The 17950-nt window shown below is 49.6% G+C and overlaps 1 protein-coding gene across 1 annotated transcript in view; it reads right to left on the reverse strand.

Annotated features, from left to right (window-relative positions):
* Positions 1-17950, reverse strand: part of MOCOS (molybdenum cofactor sulfurase) — a 64740-nt gene that overhangs the window by 19533 nt on the left and 27257 nt on the right. The window contains exons 6-11 of the mRNA XM_075532572.1: positions 17627-17826; positions 15749-15865; positions 12681-13118; positions 8873-9035; positions 3939-4017; positions 650-774 (exon numbers count right to left, since the gene is read on the reverse strand). Of these exons, the coding sequence (XP_075388687.1) occupies positions 650-774; positions 3939-4017; positions 8873-9035; positions 12681-13118; positions 15749-15865; positions 17627-17826 (1122 nt within the window). The remainder of the gene's footprint in view (positions 1-649; positions 775-3938; positions 4018-8872; positions 9036-12680; positions 13119-15748; positions 15866-17626; positions 17827-17950) is intronic.

The raw sequence follows: 17950 nt of genomic DNA on the forward strand, positions 1-17950 counted from the left end.
TCTGTGGGATGTGAAGCATGTCACGGAGGGGAATAATCCAGAGAAGGAGCTGGGGCTGCAGAGCCAAGCCCGTGACAACTGAGCAGCCAGCCCCACGCCACCTTTCCCGTACACATGTCACTCTTAGCTTTCAAAGTCCTTCCCTGTCTACCGTGTGACTGCATCTTGGCAATGGGTCAGGGATGATTGTCAAAGCGTACAGAAGTCTACCTGCGGGAGGGCGACAGAAACCGGCTGAGTTCTAAAGTTGTGGCACCAGGAGGTGCGACTTGCCAAGGTCTGACAACGAGCCAATCCTGGAGCCAGCTCTAGAAACCCAGGTTTGCTTGCTCCCAGGTGGGATCTGAGGACGCAGAAGCCTATCAACATTCTCATTTGATCAAAATGAGCTGTGCTTCTGAAAATGAATTGATGCTGACGCTTGAGGGAAGCCAGGCAGGGGGCTCCCAGTCCCCTGAGAGCGGCCATGGCAGCCCTGCATCCTGCGTGCCTTGCAGCCGCTCCAGCAGCTCCCTGCCAAGGGCCGGCTGCCAGGCCTGCTCCGTAAGCATACACCTTCGGCTCTCTGTGAGTCCAGGGCTCCAACTGTTTTTGCTGGTATGCAAGATTAACCCAGGGTCCTGCCCCAAAGAACCCGAAAATGGGGTACCTTTTCCATGCTGCTTCTTCGCGTGTCTCTGGAAGTTTGAACTTTGTTTGATCAAATGGCACTGACGGCCCAAAAGCCTCGACAGCCATCTAGAAACGTCTTCTCCACAGTCGTACGTGTTTACCCTGGTACCAAGAAAGAAAAAGTGTGTGTGAGGGGGTGAGCAAAGAGCGAGTATTAGGTATTTCTTTAAATACTTTTAAAAATTGTATTTATAAAAGAAACAAAAACTGCACGGTGCTAGCCCCTCAGGAGAGGTGACGGGTGTGGCTGGGAAGACCTGGAGAGATTGCCACGCCATCGGAACACACACGGGCTGGGGCGTCCATGAAACTTTGAGAGCCGACCAAAAGCTGTAGCAGGGGTGCTGGTAGAGCGGCTGTTAGTGAGGCATTCAGCAGCCGGGGGCTTGAACCCGCCCACTGGCTGCTTCCTGGCAGAAAGAGCAGGTGATCCGGAGCAGCGGTTTTCACCCTGGGGGTCGAATGACCCTTTCACAGGGGTCGCCCGATTCATCACAGTAGCAAAATGACACTGATGAAGCAGCAATGAAATTAATTGTATGCTTGGGGGGGGGGCACCACCACATGAGGCACTGTATGGAAGGGTAGCGGCCTTAGGAAGGTGGAGAACCCCTGCTTCTGGATGTATTTTACGCTGTCACGAGGGCTGTTGAGTTGACGATCACACTGCAGCACTTGTAACAGCAACACACCTTACAAGTTTGTCCTATCTGGCTTGGAATGTGGGACCTGCCGCAGCCAGGTTAGCTTTCAGGAGCCTGGGAACACGGATGGGGGCCCTGCCTCTTCTCTCTGAGCCCCGTTGTAATACTGACTCTCTCTCCTTTAAGCCTCTGGGCTAACGTTTCTGGTTTGCGCAAAGAACACCGTGCCTTACATGATCGATACCCACACGTTGAGTGATTTGGCTCCAGGTGTTGGATTTTAAGTCTGCGATCTTCTGGACGTTTTGTAATGCACCCAGCTCACTGCACCGAGTCCATTCTGACTCCTAGAGGCCCCTATCACACACCCAACACCTGATCTGACAAACTCACTAACACTCAACCATAGGATAGCAACATAGGGACTTATGAAAACCTACCTTTTCTTAATTTTTACTATTAAAAAAATCATGGCCTTAATGTTTGGGGTGGGGCAGGGCTGTCCGTTGTAGCACCCTCTCTCCTAGGCTCCCAGAGGCCACGCCAAAGTCTACTTTCATTCTGTGGAGACCTCAGTGGCCCCACAAATAAACTGCTCTACCCATCCGGCCAGCCTGGTTAGACAGAGAGCGGGACCCACGCCGAGACAGCCGAGCAAAATGCCGTGAGCTTTCAGGTCTCTCTCGGTGGCCGTCACTCTCTGACAGGGAGCTATGCTAGGGCACTGCGCGGCACTGTTACCACACACTCACCATTGTCACTGAACGTGTGCAGGACAAACGCTTCCTCGGCACAGGCCCTGGCGAGAGGCGAGGTGGTGCTCAGCCCCTGGGCCGTCAGGGGGAGTCTGTAGCTGGCTGGGGACAATCATTGTTGCCCCTTCCCTTACAGTGTCCCCGTTCACAGTTGCCTCCCAGCCCCCAAAATCTGGGGGCACTCACAACTTAAGTCCAATTGACACATAATTTAAGAATTTAACATATCCTTTCATGACGTGTATGATAGTATATATTGTGGCAGTCCAGAAGGCACTGTCATCCGATTTGCTGTTGTACAGGATGACCATTTTCTGAGCCTACGTACTAATTAGTCTAGTGGGTAAACTAATTAATTAGTGTACAGGAAAACTAATGAAGCCATTAGCATTTAAAACATTTCTAGGATCTATACATTCTCAGCACACTATTACACAGTGAACTGATTTTGTAGCCTGTAAGAGGATTGGTCGGGAACTGAACCAGTAACCAACTGGAAAGTTAGACCCTGGAAAACTCACTACTGTACACGTTTGCGGTACAGATGGGTCTCGATGAGCAGAGAGGTGGGTGTTTGGTTCGTTCCATGAAGGATCTAGGAGAGATGAGCATTTGCCATGAAGCACGAAAGCAGACACACGGTTACAGCGGAGCCTGGGAGAGCCAGGATATAAGGGGCTCTGCCTCATTTTTCCAGCTCTCACAGGTTCCCCCCTTGGATTGGGGGTCCAGGGGCTAGCATGTCTCTGACTTTCGTTTCAGTGGAAAACATTTGCATTTTCCTTCTCTGACAGGTTTCTGCCTTACATAGATTCCAGCTGTCACCCGTTTCGACCATCGCACTTTCGACATCTTCTGAAATTTAGCAAATGACTTGGCATCAGAAACACAAAATAGGTAATAATTCACCACTAGGTGGAAGGCAAGTCCTGAGTTATCACCTGGAAGTTATCGTTCAGGGGCCTGAGGGACATCTAGGTTCCCTCATTGTCCACAGCCTCTGCATCCAATCCACCAGTGAATCCAGTGATTTCACTTCCAGAAAATAATCGAGGGGCCTTCAAAGAGCTCATAGGAAAATCCCACTTTCTTCTAATTCCACTTTTCCACAAACTTTCTTGAAGGCCTCTGTCTCCCACCCTGCCTAATTCTCTCTCTGACCCTGGTCCGGCCTCCAGCATGTCCCACCTGAGTTCCAAACACAGGTGCTCAGGCGGCCTGTCCACGAGTGCCCTTTTCAACTACTCTAGACCCACCAGGCAGTCTTTCAAAGTGCGCATCAGGTCTCTTCCCTCACCACCTTGATCTCCACTACCTCATCCCAGCCCCCGATGTGCCTCCACTGGGCCTTTGCCCACACTTTTCCTGGCTTCCTCCATCCTCTCGCATCATACTCTGCACCCAACTGTGGGCCGGACATGCCGGTGAGCAAGGAAGGCACGGCCCAGCCTCCCCCGAGTCAGCATTCCCAGGGGAGGGGATGCAAATGCACACGCAGATAGCAGCCTGCCAGGATATAATCAACAAGAAGGAGAATTCAGTGGGTGCACAGAGAGAGGAGCTGATTTCTGCAGGGGGTCGGGTAGTGCCTCTGAAGGGGGTTGGAGCAGAGGCCTGAAGAGTGAGCGAGTGAGCAGGTAGAGTTGTAGTGGAGGAAGAGCCGTCCTGGCAGAGGGAAGAGCAAGGGCAAAGACCAGAGACGGGAATGTGCTTGGTTGGAAAAACACCAAAGAACCAGGCTGGCGAGGGTCCAAGTGAGCAAGCGGGAAAGCGGCAGGAGACGGGATGTCGGGGAAGCCCATCGAAGGCACGGCCGCCTCTCCCCGTGCCGAGGGAGCTGAGACTTACACCTGTTGCCAACCCTTACCTGTCTGCACAGACCTTGCTCTGGCAAATCTGAGCCCAGCCGTGGTTGTCCTCCAGAGGCAGCTCTATAGGCTCCATTCCTAATGAACACAAGTTAGAGATGAATCGACCTTCACACAAAAGAGAGCTGCGTAGCGACACACCCATCACCGTGGTTTGGACCAGCTGTCCACGGCACTGGAACGGAGCTGAATCACGGACATGGCGGAAGCTTGGCAACCTTTCCATCACACACAGCTTCTCTTCATCCTTCCCAGCCCCGTCACGAGCATGTGCACCCACAGCTAGCTCTGTCCTAGAGGGCCTGCCCTGCCACAGTCACGTACACGGACCCTGGGATGCTTCCAACAGCCTCTTGAAAGATGTCTCTACTTCTGAGTGCTCCACATACGGTCTATGGAAGTCACACTCCATGTAATCCCTCACTCACTCAACTCACAGCCATCGAGTTGACGCCAACTCTAGGACGGGTCAGAGCTGCCCCCTGTGAATTCCTGAGACAGTAACTCTTTGCAGGAGTAGAAAGTCCTGTCTTTTCCCCTCAGAGTGGCAAAAGCACTGCTATTTGGCTACATGTGCAGCCCAATGCATCACCACTACGCCACCAGGGATCAAAAGTAAACTCGCTGCCCCCAAGTGGATTCTGAGTCACAGTGACATTCACCAGGGATCAAAAGTAAACTCGCTGGCCCCAAGTGGATTCTGAGTCACAGTGACATTACAGGTCAGGGTAGAACTGCCCCCTGTGAGTTTCCAAGACTATCTCTTTACAGGAGTAGAAAGCCTTGTCTTTCTCCCTTAGAGCAGCTGGTGGTTTTGAACTGCTGACCATGTAATTAACAGCCCAACCTGTAGCCACTATGCCAGCAGGGCTCCTGGTCATTCTGCGATAAGCTTTCTTAAATCCTTTGCCTTTGCAAAGACATGCGACTGTGAGAACCACGATAAACTATGGATAAACTTGAGAAGAAAGGGAATTCCAGAGCACTTCATTGTGCTCCTGCAGAACTTGTACGTGGATCAAGAGGCAGTCGTGAGAATAGCACATGGGAACACTTCATGGTTTGAAACCAGGAAAGATGTACAAAGGGTTGCATCCCCTCATCATACTTATTCAATCTATAGGCTGAACAAATCATCAAAGAAGCTAGATCATAAGGAGGATGTGACATCAAGATTGGAGGAAGGCTTATTAACAACTGTGTTAGGCAGATGACACTCCCTTTCTTGCTGAAAGAGAGGAGGACTTGAAGCGTTTGCCAATGAAGCTCAAGAATTGCAGCCCAGGGGTGATACTGGGAGGGTAGAGGGTGGGTGGGTTGGAAAGAGGGAACCGATTACAAGGATCTACATGTGACCTCCTCCCTGGGGGACGGACAACAGAAAAGGGGGTGCAGGGAGACACTGGATAGGGCACAATATGACAAAATAATAATATATAAATTATCAAGGGCTCATGAGGGAAGGGGGTGTGGGGAGGGAGGGGGAAAAGAGGACCTGATGCAAAGGGCTTAAGTGGAGAGCAAATGCTTTGAAAATGATTAGGGCAAAGAATGGACAGATGTGCTTTATACAATTGATATATGTATATGTATGGATTGTGGTAAGAGTTGTATGAGTCCCTAATAAAATGTTTAAAAAAAAAGAATTGCAGCCTCAGTATGGATTACGACTCAAAGTAAACAAGACCACATTCTCACGACTGGGCCAATACGTAACATAAGCTAAATGGAGAAAGGGCTGAAGTCTCGGATTTATTTTCCTTGGATCCACAATCAGTGCTCACAGAAGCAGCTGTCAAGAGATCCAAAGACATGTTGCATTAGGCAAATCTTCTGCACAAGACCTCTTTAGAATATTAAAAAGCAAGGATGTTACTCTGAGGATGAAGGCGTGCCTGACCCAAGCCATGGTATTCTCCATTGCCGCATAGGCACGTGAAAGTTGAACATTGGATAGGGAAGACCAAAGACACATCGACGCATTTGAATTGTGGGGCTGGAGAAGAATATCAAAAGTGCTGTGCCCGGCTAAGAGGACAAATCCATCTTGCGAGAAGTGCATTCAGAGCGCTCCTTAGAGGCAAGAATGCAAAGACTTCGTCTCACATACTTTGGACATATGGTCAGGAGAGACCAGTCCTTGGAGAAGGACATCATGTTTGGTAAAGAGGAGGAGCAGTGAAAACGAGGGAGGCCACCAATGAGATGGAGTGACCCAGTGGTTGCATCAGTGGGCACAGGCATGGGACAATTGTGCGGACGGTGCAGGGTCATTCCGTGTTTCATTCTGCTGCGCCTAGGGTCGCTGTGGGTTGACCCACCGACTCAATGGCACCCAATAATAACACCTTAAGTCCTTCAGAAACAGACAAGCAAGCCTGGTGGCTCATGAGATTAAGTTCTCAGCACAGAGTATCAATTTCCAGAAGCCCCTATTAGTCAGCATCAAACTGGATTCCTTCATCAAACATCATTATTGATTAAAATTTTTTTAAACTCTGTATCAATGAGCATGGACAGTTATCCTTGGCCTGTGTGTTTAGAAATAATAATAAAATTAGCATTTACATAAACACTACCAAGCTAAAGTCATGTTCATTCTTTGATATGCAGAAGACACTAAAGGATTGAAAAAAATCTTGGGTAAAAGCTGGACCTGCTTCAACTTCAATCACCCAGCATCCTACTCACTCTCCCTGAGTCATTAAAATACATGAGAAGACACGAATCAGAGACATCTGCGCAGACTGAGCGGAGGGCCCAACAACTCCGAGTAACTGGAAGCAAGGCACCGTGGTGCAGCGCGCTGAGGCCTCCAGCCACGCCGATGGCTAGCACAACCCAGCCCACCACTCAAGGAAGCCTATGCCATGGCTGCATGAGCCGTGCTGGTCTAGTGCTGCCCCATCACACACAGCACAGCCCTGCAAGCTACATCCACCCCCGCCCTTGAGCTCCAGAGCCCTCCAGCTGCCCGGCCCCATGCCCAGCACAGCAGGCCTTTCATCTCCGGGGACTCTGGGAAACACCAGTTGGTACGACAGCTAGTTCATGAGCCCTGAGCCCTGCTCACGCACAGCCAGCCCCTTTCTCCTGTCCCGGGTGCCGAAGGCCAGAGGAGGAGCTTCCCTGCCCAGCATGCTCGAGAAGTTTGGAGAAGGTTGGTCATGGTACATGTTTCAGAGACTAGAAAAGGGTTTAACCCACTCACTTCTGTGAATATGTTAATATCCTGCATAGTGGGCCTTGGACAAAGAAGAGTACAGTGCAATAAAAAGGTCACATAGCAGTCTCACTATGAAAGGAGATCCCTCCCCACCCCGCAGAAGCGACAACAATAAAAGGCAAACCAAATCCAGCACACACAGAAAATAGCTTGTTCCTTAACCGTGCAAGGTTAGTTCAGTATCAGACAATCTACGAATGCAATGTACCACATTGCTACATTAACCAAAACTCAACCAAACTCCCTGCCAGCAAACTGAGTCCCACTGCCAGCACCCTATAGGACAGGGCAGAACTGTCCCTGTGGGTTTCTGGGACTGTCACTCCGGCAGTAGGAAGCCTGTCCTAGATGGTTCCCAGCAGGAATGATCAGCAGTACAACTTGCAACCACGACGTGAGCAGGGCCCCTTCATTCATAGATTAGAGCAAGGGAAAACCTGATCATCAGCAGATACATTAAAAGCATTTAGCAATAAATATTGATCACAATAAGAATGTTGACAAAATAAGAATAGGAAAGATCTATTTTAGCATGGTAAAGCAAATTTATCAAAAACCTATAATACACATTATTCTTAGTGTCGAAACTCAACCAATTCTGACTCACAGTGATCCTATAAGACAAAATAAAATTGTCGCTTTGGGTTCCTTTAAGTTGTTACAGGAGTATCTCCTGTGGAGTGACTGGTGTATTTGAACCACCAGCCTTACGGTTAGCAGGACCATGCATCGCCCACTATGCCACGAGGGCTCCTTAGCAGTCCATTAGTCAGTGATAAAGAAGAATGCCTGCCTTTTTTGCTGCCAGTCAACTCTGGTCAAGAAGGTCTAGCCATGCAGTAAGATATAAAAAACAAAAACAAATTAAAACTGTAGAGACAGATATAAAATTATCTCTATGAAGACAAGATGTTCATTTTCTTAAAGCAAGCACGAAAATCTTCTGACCAACTAATAAGGCTAATAGGACTTCAAAAGATCTTACTGGTTAAGACAGTAATAGATGAAAAGCCAGTAGTGTTTCTATAAGCATTGATGACCAACTGAAACATTTTAATGAGGAAAAAAAAGATCCTATACATAAGACTCAAATAAAAAAATATTAATTACCAAAACTTTCCTGGAAAATATTAATTTTGGAATCATTATAGTTGGCATGACAGAGAGAATACTTATAAAGGCTTACTATCAAGTCATTGAAATTCTCCTAAAACTAATATATGACTTATTTACAATCAAGATTTTAAAATGCTCAGTGGCTATAAATTAGGGCAGGCATAGAATCGATCCATCGTGACAGGAAGTTCTATTGGACAAAGCACTTTCCTATGTTGGCTCTTTCATAATGAAAGTCACCCAGGAAGAGGTGACGCTGCACCACACATCGTGGTGAGCGGAGGACAGAAGGGGGTTGTTAATGGAAGGACAGCATTTCATTTCACAAATGACGCCTCTTTACTTCCCCACTGGACCGATGGGGCGCTCCTTATTCCCCAGGGATTTTCTGAAATACAAGGGAATCCGTTTTCCACCTAGACCAGACACCCTCTCCTTCTTTAGGACGATATTCATAACAGGCAGAGGGAGAACCATTGTTGTGCTTTCTGTGTGCAATTAAGGATGCTCCCTAAAGGCCTGCGGGAACCATTACCCCGGCATCAGCCACTCCCGACAGAGGCTCTGTAACTATGAACTTGGCTTTCACACCTTTGGCCTTGAGCACCAGGATCTTCTGCCGCAAGTCAATGGAGGGCTGGATCAAGCAGAGTCGGGGCTCCTGCTTCTGACTCAGGCAAATCCCGTTGTGATTCGCAACCATCCAGCTCCGGTCGTACAGCAGCCCTTGATTTCCCACGGGCCACCTGGTCACCTAAAGGTAAAGGAGGGCGTGTTTTAGGCCAGGGCCCAATAATCACGATGATCTCATGATGACGCACACACTGCCCCCGTGCGGGCGGGCTGATGAATGACGCGCTTGCTCTTGATGAAGGAGGAGAGGATGTGAGAAGAAAGGAAGTCTAGCAGGAAATGGGCATCCCCTTACAAAAGGGCCTCAGGAAGGAGATGAGTCAGTCAGGGTGCAGATGAAACATACAACATTCCTCTAGTTCTTAAATGCTTCCTCCCCCACCCATTATCATGATCCCAATTCTACCTTACAATTCCGGCTAGACCAGAGGGTGTTCACGGGTATAGATAGGAACTGGAAACACAGGGAATCCAGGATGGATGATCCTTCAGGACCAGTGGTGAGAGTGGCAATACTGAGAGGGTGGAGGGAAGGTGGGGTAAAAAAGGGGGACTGATCACAATGATCTACATCTAACCCCCTCCCTGGGGAAGGACAACAGAAAAGTGGGTGAAGGGAGGCATCCGACAGTGTAAGACAAGACAGATAAGACAAAATAATGATAATTTATAAATTATCAAGGGTTCATGGGGGGGGGGCGGCGATGAGGAGCTGATACCAAGGGCTCAATTAGAAAGAAAATGCTTTGAGAATGATGAGGGCAACAAATGTACAAATGTGCTTGACACAATGGATGGATATGTGGATTGTGATAAGAGTTCTATGAGCCCCCAATAAAGTGATTTTTAAAAAAGAAAGAAGGAAATGGGAGAGAGAAGGTACATTCACCCTGCTGACTCCCTTTAACCCTTTCCCCAACCTTAGCATTCACTAAAGGCCACTGAGTTTTTGGCATCTTAAATGGGCAGTGGTTACATGTGCATGGTGCAGCACTCAGCAACTACACAGAGTAGAAATACAAGGACATCTCTACCCACCTGTTCCCCAGGTGGCCTCCCACAGATGACCTTCACGATAATGGTGCCTGTATAGACATATCCTTACACTATAGACATTCTTTTAGCACAGATGGTGGTTGTTATAGATTGGATTATGCCTCCCAAATACATATGAGTTGTAAATCTAACCCCTACACACTTGTATAAGGTGGCCTGGTGGCACAGTGCATTGGGCTGCTAACCTCAAGGTGGGCAGTTCAAACTCACCAGCCACTCCTGGAAGAAATATGAGGCTAACAAGGGAGGCATTAACATGGCTAAGATCCTGCTTTGGACTAAACTCCAGGATTGGGGAAAAAATACACCCTGTCCTTTAAAGGCACCCATTGTGGTCTTTGTGTGGCTGCACACTGATCAGTGATAAAAGGGTGACTGCAAGCACGAGGGAACCAAGACAGATGCTGATCCCATGTCACCTCACTCTTGTTTTCGTGTGGAACAAATAACCGCTCCACCTGGGACAACATTGCTTCTGTTCTTACAGCTCTCAAGTTCAGTAATACGATTCTCTATTGTGGTGAGCCCAGAAACTTATCATGGCTCACTGTAGGTAAGTGTAGAGAGCACTGCTAAGTGATAATTTCATTAGGAAACCATGTTTTCCACTGCATGGTTTTCAGACCATGATCAATTATTTGGAGACAAATCTCTACAGATCACTTACATTTCTGCATATCTTATCTGCAGAGGCACCAGTCTTTTTTTTTTTAATGTACAGTGAATGTATCCCAGGTCTCTGGAATATAGGTCAGGTTTGCTTGTGGGCAATGGCCAGAGGCCAACGAGGTTTGCTCCCACCCCATTATGAAAGAATCCGGTTCCTTACATTTGACACAAAGTCGCTGTGCACACTGCATCTGGGCTCCTCTGGCTCATCCCTGGACTTTTGGGAGAAAAAGAGAACCAACACACACAGAGAGAAGTTTCTTCGGCTGCTGGGCCGTAACAGTCCTTGGTCTCTAACCCAGGAGTCTCATGTCTTCTGCCAGCCTCCTGGACACTGTGACAGGCTAGCTTGCCGGCTTTCATGCTTCCATTTGTTATCTCATCATTTAACCTTCTGTTATCTCATCATTAACCTCCTTCCTCGTTGGGCTAAGCCTTAAGAAGGCAGGCCTGCGTTGGGTGGAAGGGGAATCTGGCATGTGTGGGGCCAACCTTTGAGCCGATAGAGTTGGAATCCGGGTCACAAAGCAGAAATTGAATATACAAGGAAGCTTCAAAAAGTTCACGGAAAATGTTGAAAGCCTCCTCATATAAGGATTCATTGAAAATAATGAGAGCAGTTTTCTCACAGGAATTGCAAATATAGAAAGGGGGATAGTTAAAGCAACCCTGTATGTTAAATAGAAATTGGGAGTATTCACTTAAAATCATGACTGTGGATGGATAGACGGGTGGATGGGGGGATGAGTGGATGGACAGAGAGATTAAATAGATAGGGAGAAAGAGAGACACAGATGTGCGTGAGTTTGTGCTCGGGGAGGGGTATTCCAAAAGTCTGAGAACAGGTACATGGTATTCAGAATCACACAGCCCACCCAAAGACGCCCGCTGAGAGGATATAGAAGCAACGAGAATCCAGACGCGGTCATTAGACCTAGAAAAATAAATTTGTTTCTAAGCATCACTCCCTAGTGAAACAAATGAGTTTCCTTGGTAAAATGGCCCAATCCAGGACTTAGGCAGTGGAAATACAAAATGTCCTATAATCTATTCACATGAGGTAACAGAGAGCCTGGTTCATGGGCAGAATTGAAAGAAGGCCCCAGTAGGCAGAGGATGGGAAATGGTATGGTAGTAAAATGGGCGGAGGGGAAGCTGGGTGGTAAGAGATGTGTACACAGGTGCAACACTTGGACGTGACTTTGAGAACGAGGGAGGGTGCACGTTAACCAAGCCATGGCATTTTCAATCCCTCGTGTGCATGTGAAAGTTGGACACTGAATAAGGAAGACTGGAGAAGAATCCATGCATTTGAATTATGCTGCTGAGAGACCTGAGCTGGGACAGTGACGTCAGAACAGGAAACCAGGGAACCAGCAGACCTGGCTGCGAGTCTTCGTCATTTATTAGCAGGCGCTGGGCGGTGCATTTAATATCATAACTCCAGCCTCCGTATTGCTAATAAGGGGATAATTTTATTCTCCCCTTCCTCTGACTGCTCTGAGCATCAAATGACACAAAGCACGTAAAATGCTCTGCACAGAGCCACGACACGAATCCCGTGAAGGTTGCCTATCTGATCAGTCAGCCATGACAAAGGGTTCCCCAGCCCCACACGGGGTCCTCTCAGGCGTGTCCCTTTGGTGGTGTTCGAAGTCGGTCTATGCCAAGAACATAAGAGTGAGAACGGGTCTTCTTCAATCACAGTACCACCGCATGGGGTTTTCATTTCTTGCATGTTTTTCTTGACCTTCCCCCACACACACACATTTTTCTTTCTTTACCAAAAAATCTAGAGCAGTGGTTCTCAACCTGTGGGTTTCGACCCCTTTGGGGGTCAAACAACCCTTTCACAGGACGCCTGATTGATCACAGTAGCAAAATGACAGCGATGAAGCAGCACCAAAAATCATGTTATGGTTGGGGGTCACCACCGCATGAGGCACTGTGTGAAAGGGTGGCGGTGTGAGGAAGTTTGAGAAGCACTGGTCTGGAGTCAAGCAAACAGAAGACATTTCCGTCCTGCAGTGGGAAGCCTTACCTCAAACGCAGCGCAGGATTTGACAGGGTACAGGTAGAGGTTGGTGACAATGTGTGCTCCACGGCCCCCCGCCAGGGCTCCCTCTGCTTTCTCCAGGGGGTTCTCCTGGCTTCTGTTGGCCTCGGCCACAGGTGGACACAGATCCTCCACGTTCACGTTGGTGGGAAAACCTTCCCAAACTCTGGAGGGGGTGAGCGTGTCTTCCTGAGGTGAGCCAAGTGAGTTCGGAGCCTCGGCCTCTGCTGAAGGGGACGCAGCCTGTCCATGGAGGGCCTGAGGGAGGGGCCGGCCATCGGACGAGCAGCAGCGGATGGCTATGAGGAAACTGAGGAAAGCCTGGGCATCCTCCACCGTAGACATGTATCCAAACGAAATCCTCACCGACCCGGTCGGGTGCCCATCTATGAGATCAAGGTTGTCTCCGCAGACATGGCCAGCCTGGGATCAAAAGGGGAGCAAGCAGCTCAGAGGGTGAGGCCTGCTCGGTAGACCTCAGGGTGAGAGCGCGGTACGGAGGCCACAGGGAGGCCAACCGAAAAGGTCCAGTTGCAGATGCCCGGAGGGGTCAGCTGCACTGGCTACAGCTCTGCATTGGGTGGTGCCCCAGAAAAACAGGCGTGAGAATCCTACCCCCTCATCTCTGTGGATTCCCATCTCCACTTGGGAATAGGGTCTCGCTCTGTGTGTGAGGCCACCCCACTGCAGCGTGTGTTCTAAACCTCGTGACTGGTTGGAGGTAAAAGAGCAGTCGGACACACAGAGACGCAAGGAAAGGGAGAGGAGGGCAGGTGCCACGTGGAGACGTCCAAGGAGCAAAGCATACCAGAGTCAGAGAAGCTACGAACAGGAGATCCCCCAGAGTGGACGCAAGGGGAGAGCCTTCCGAGAACATGCCCTGAATTTGGACTGCCAACCTCCTTTGGATGAGGAATATTTACATTCCTGCCCTTTAGACCCACTTATTAATAGCGTTTCTCTGAGAGCAACTCCCCAGGCTGCTGGCCACTCCTCTCTCAGGAGAGAAGAAAGGAGCCCCTCACCTGTGAGGGCTGGTCTTCCAGAGCAGGACAAGGCAGAGACACTGCCCTTGGGAGCCTCCAGCCGAAGACACTCCAAAGGGCCAAAGGCGGCATGCGTGCCCTGCCGGAAGTGGGGAGAAGGAGGCAGGAGGCTGTGCGGCCTGGTGCCTGCAGTGGTCTGCGCAGTGGGCGAGGCTGCCCGGGCACCATTTCCCCTGCTGTGTGTCCCAGCCAGTTACCCACAGGGTCAAGTGTTCCATCTGGAACTGAACTTCCCTGTGCACTGATTGATGCTCACTTGCTTTATTCTTAAAAAGTAAACTTGCTTTTAAAAAATATTCTATTTGGGGATCCAGCATATACAATACTTAGCAGCAACCTAAGAAACTCAGGTTAAAAATGATTCAGGGAGCCCGAGGGAGGGGGAAAATGAGGAGCTGATATTAAGGGCTCAAGTAGAAAGAAAATGTTTTGAGAATGATGATGGCAACAAATGTACAAATGTGCTTGACACAATGGATGGATGGATGGATTGTGATAAGAATTGTATGAGCCCCCAATAAAATGATTTTTAAAAATAAATTAAAAGGATTCAAAGAAAATGAGGGTCTCTTGCTCCTCAAGCTATCCTTGTGAAATCCCTCAAAGGAGGCTGTGTGCTGTGGTGGAAAGCCTCGGGCCAGGGGAGAGGGGAGAGGGGAGGGGAGGGGCTTCATGGCACACTAGCCCACCCAGTGGGATGCTAACTTGAGCTTGAAGATTCTACCCTAACCCAACACCATCAAGTCAATTCCAACTCATAGAGACCCAGAGCAGAATGCTCTCCACCAAGGTTTCTAAGACTAAATCTTGACGGGAGCAGGCAGCCTCCTCTCTCTCCTGGGAAGTGACTGGTGGGTTTGAACCACCCACTTTGTGATTAGAGGCTCAATGGGTAAGCCACGATGCCACCAGGCCTCCTTGATCGGGCTAAAGTAGTTAAGCCCCCTCTGCATGCACTAGCGCAGTCACATGCTCCCTTTAAAAGTCCCCCCCATATTTAAATCTTTGCTCTGAAAGAAAAGTAATTACCAGACAGATAATGTATACAGATAATATTTTGTAGAGTTTTCTATTTTTGCTGACTCCCTTGTAGTGGGTTTTATGTAGTCCCCCCAAAAGTCCACCACCAAATCTGTGACTCTGACCTCACTTGGAAAAGGGAAATTTTTTTCCAGATAAAGAATTCAGTCAAGGTTCTTGAAATGAGATTATCCTGGGTTCACCGAAACTCGCAGCTATGGCATTGAGTGTGACTCAAGGTGACCCTATAGGACAGGGCAGGATTGCCCCTGGGGGGTTCTGAGACTGTCCCTCTTGACAGGAGTAGAAAGCCTTGTCTTTCTCCTGTGGAAAGGCTGGCGCTTTTGAGCTGCCGGCCTTGCGGTTCACAGCCTAGTATGTGACCACGACAGCACCAAGATGCCAAACTCGATGCCAAGCATCCTTACAAGAGAGAGAAGATGACACACAGACACGAGGAAGAGAAGGCCATGTGAAGACAGAGGCAGAGACTGAAGCTGTGCAGCCCAAGTCCAGGAGCCACTAGAAACGGTAGAGCAGTGGTTCTCAACCTTCCTAAAGCCGCGACCCTTTCATACAGTTCCTCGTGTTGTAGTGACCTCCCCCCGCCATAAAATTATTTTCGTGGCTACTTCATAACTGTCATTTTGCTACGGTTATGAATCAGGTGACCCCTGTGAAAGGATCATTCAACCCCCAAAAGGGTCGCTACCCACAGATTAGAACCACTGGAATAGAGGCTTCTCTCCTTGAGCTGCGGAGGGGAGCACAGCCCTGCCCACACCTTGGTCTTGGCACATTCCTACAGGAATCCCCCTCACACACGGCAGCCCTGGAAGGCACCCCCAGGGATGGCACAACGCTTGCCTTCCCTTTGCACAAATGCAGGAAGCTGAGAGAAGTAAGCCACAGCACCCAGGCCTGCCACCGGGACAAGTGCGCTTGGAGAGGGCCGCCGCTGGCTTTGACCCCAGGTGCAGAACTGACCTGCAGGTGCTTCTTGATCCTCTCGTTGCTTATCTCCAAATGCCTCTGGCAGGCCCCCGTGTTACAGAAGCAGCCGGTCCGCACGTGGATGTTGTACAGACTGGCCATCTTATCCACCTGCAAGTTGAAGACGACACGGAACCCGGGTTAGAAATTTCTCTTTCAACTCCAAGTGCCCCAAATTCTGCTAGACCGGCTTTGGGACCTTTGTTTCCTGAAATTACATGAAAATAGGAACCTGAATTGTGCTCGCAAATGCACGGGTCCAGCAGAGGTTTCAGGAGGTGCATTTTGCAAATCCTTTTGCCTTGGTGCATCCCTCGGGGCAAGACGAGTCACCGGCAGCGACACTGGAGCCACACGTGGAAATGCTGCCAGGGTGCCCAGCCCTGCCCCGTGCACTGACGCCAACACAGCCTGACTCGGAAACATAGCCTCATCCTGTGCCCCAGGGCTTCCATCGGCCATGAAACCACAGCCTGCACAGGGCTGAGCTAAGGGTTCCCCTCCGGATGGATTACCCAAGACTTCTACCCAACAAAGGACCCAATGACCACTCGGTACATAAACGCAACAGCTGCTTCCGTGTGAACGCAATTCTCCATCAAGAAAGGCTTTTTCTAAACTGTGCTATCACCTTCCTCAAAAAGATTCCGATAAGGTGTTGCTGGTGTTACTATGCACACGTGTACATAGCTCATATCGTGTGAGTAACATGTAGGTGAGATGGTTTCCATGCCTGTGTTCTTTCACGTGTTGATGACTTCCATGTCAATGCCTGGTTTTGCTTTGCTTCCTGATGGGCAGATCGAGGGTTAAGCCTTCTTCTCAGAGGTCACATATGACAAGAACAGCCGTCAGTGGCTTGGGACCTTAGGCCACTCTACGGAGCCCACGGGCACAAGGTTTGCTGGGCAGAGAGTACCACCACCTTGGTACTCAGCTGGGCAGGAACACAAGGAGCTTCAAGGAGTTCATGGGGGAATCCACTAACTTTCCGTCCCGTGGCCCCTTGACATTGTAAATACACTCATGGTGTTGGCAGGGGTATGCGCTACATGAGTATGCGCTACATGAGTATGCGTATCCAGAATTCCTCCAACTCGGCATTGACTTACAAACTGCTGGGCACATCAGGAGGAGCCCTGACGGGGTAGTGACTATGTGTTGGGCTGCTAACCACAAGGTCAGTGGTTTGAAACCACCAGCTGCTCCTTGGCTTTCTACTCCATAAAGAGTACTCAACCTTGCCCTAGAAGGTCTCTACAGGTCAGCATTGATGGATGGGTCAACACTGACAGGTCAGCTTTGACTGGATGGCAGTGAATTTGGCGGCTTTTGTTTGGGGTGGTCAAGCCAGAAGTTTCCGGGCTCTTTCTTGCCCTCCGGAAGCATTAGAAGGCATTGTGCATTCACTCAAAGCTCAAAGACCGCTCTGGCCCGGGGTGCCTTTGCTCAGCTTCTTGGGCTGTGGGTTCAGGACTCCATTTCTGTAAGAAGCTGAGATCCTAAGGTGAAGAGACACCTAAGCATGTTCAGAGAAACAAGCACACCTTCCCAGCTGCACACGGCCCCAACCGTAAAGTCACCCTGCTCGGGGGCAGAGAGACCTCCGGAGGAAATGCAGTTCCCTGGCCCTCAGGTGAGACTTGCAGCCCGCATGCCTAGTGTCAGGTCTCCACTCTAAGGAACCCTCTCTAACACACACCCCCCCCCCATAGCACTGTCACCAGGGCCCCGCCCCTGCAACAGCGCTCCCTCTCGGGTGTCTCAAGGGTCCAGGGACAGACTGCAAATTCCAGGGGTGGATTAAGCTTTGGGGATCAGGGTAAGAGCAATTCCGTTGTGGGCAGCTCAGCGAGATGAAAAGAAGCCCACCTGGGAGTAGCCAATGACGCTCCCCTGGTCATCCAGCACGTTGAAATTGATGATGGGGCCCTGGACATCAGGGCTGCTGAACTCAGAATCGCTGTAGATCCGCACCACGGGAGCCCCATTGGGGTACCGGAGGGCTGACAGAGCCGTGTAGGTGTACTTCGCCAGGGTGAAGGTGTGCTGCCTTACCTTCTCCATCCCACCTAGAACCAATTCCGGCTGTTAAACACAGGCGTGAACTTCACATATAAAAGAAATGAAACCATTGATGGGATTAGGTATCAGGCATCAAATAACATATCATTGAGAATGAGGGGGAGTGTGGAG

Source organism: Tenrec ecaudatus, chromosome 15, assembly GCF_050624435.1.
Source record: "Tenrec ecaudatus isolate mTenEca1 chromosome 15, mTenEca1.hap1, whole genome shotgun sequence".
Lineage (NCBI taxonomy): Eukaryota > Metazoa > Chordata > Mammalia > Afrosoricida > Tenrecidae > Tenrec > Tenrec ecaudatus.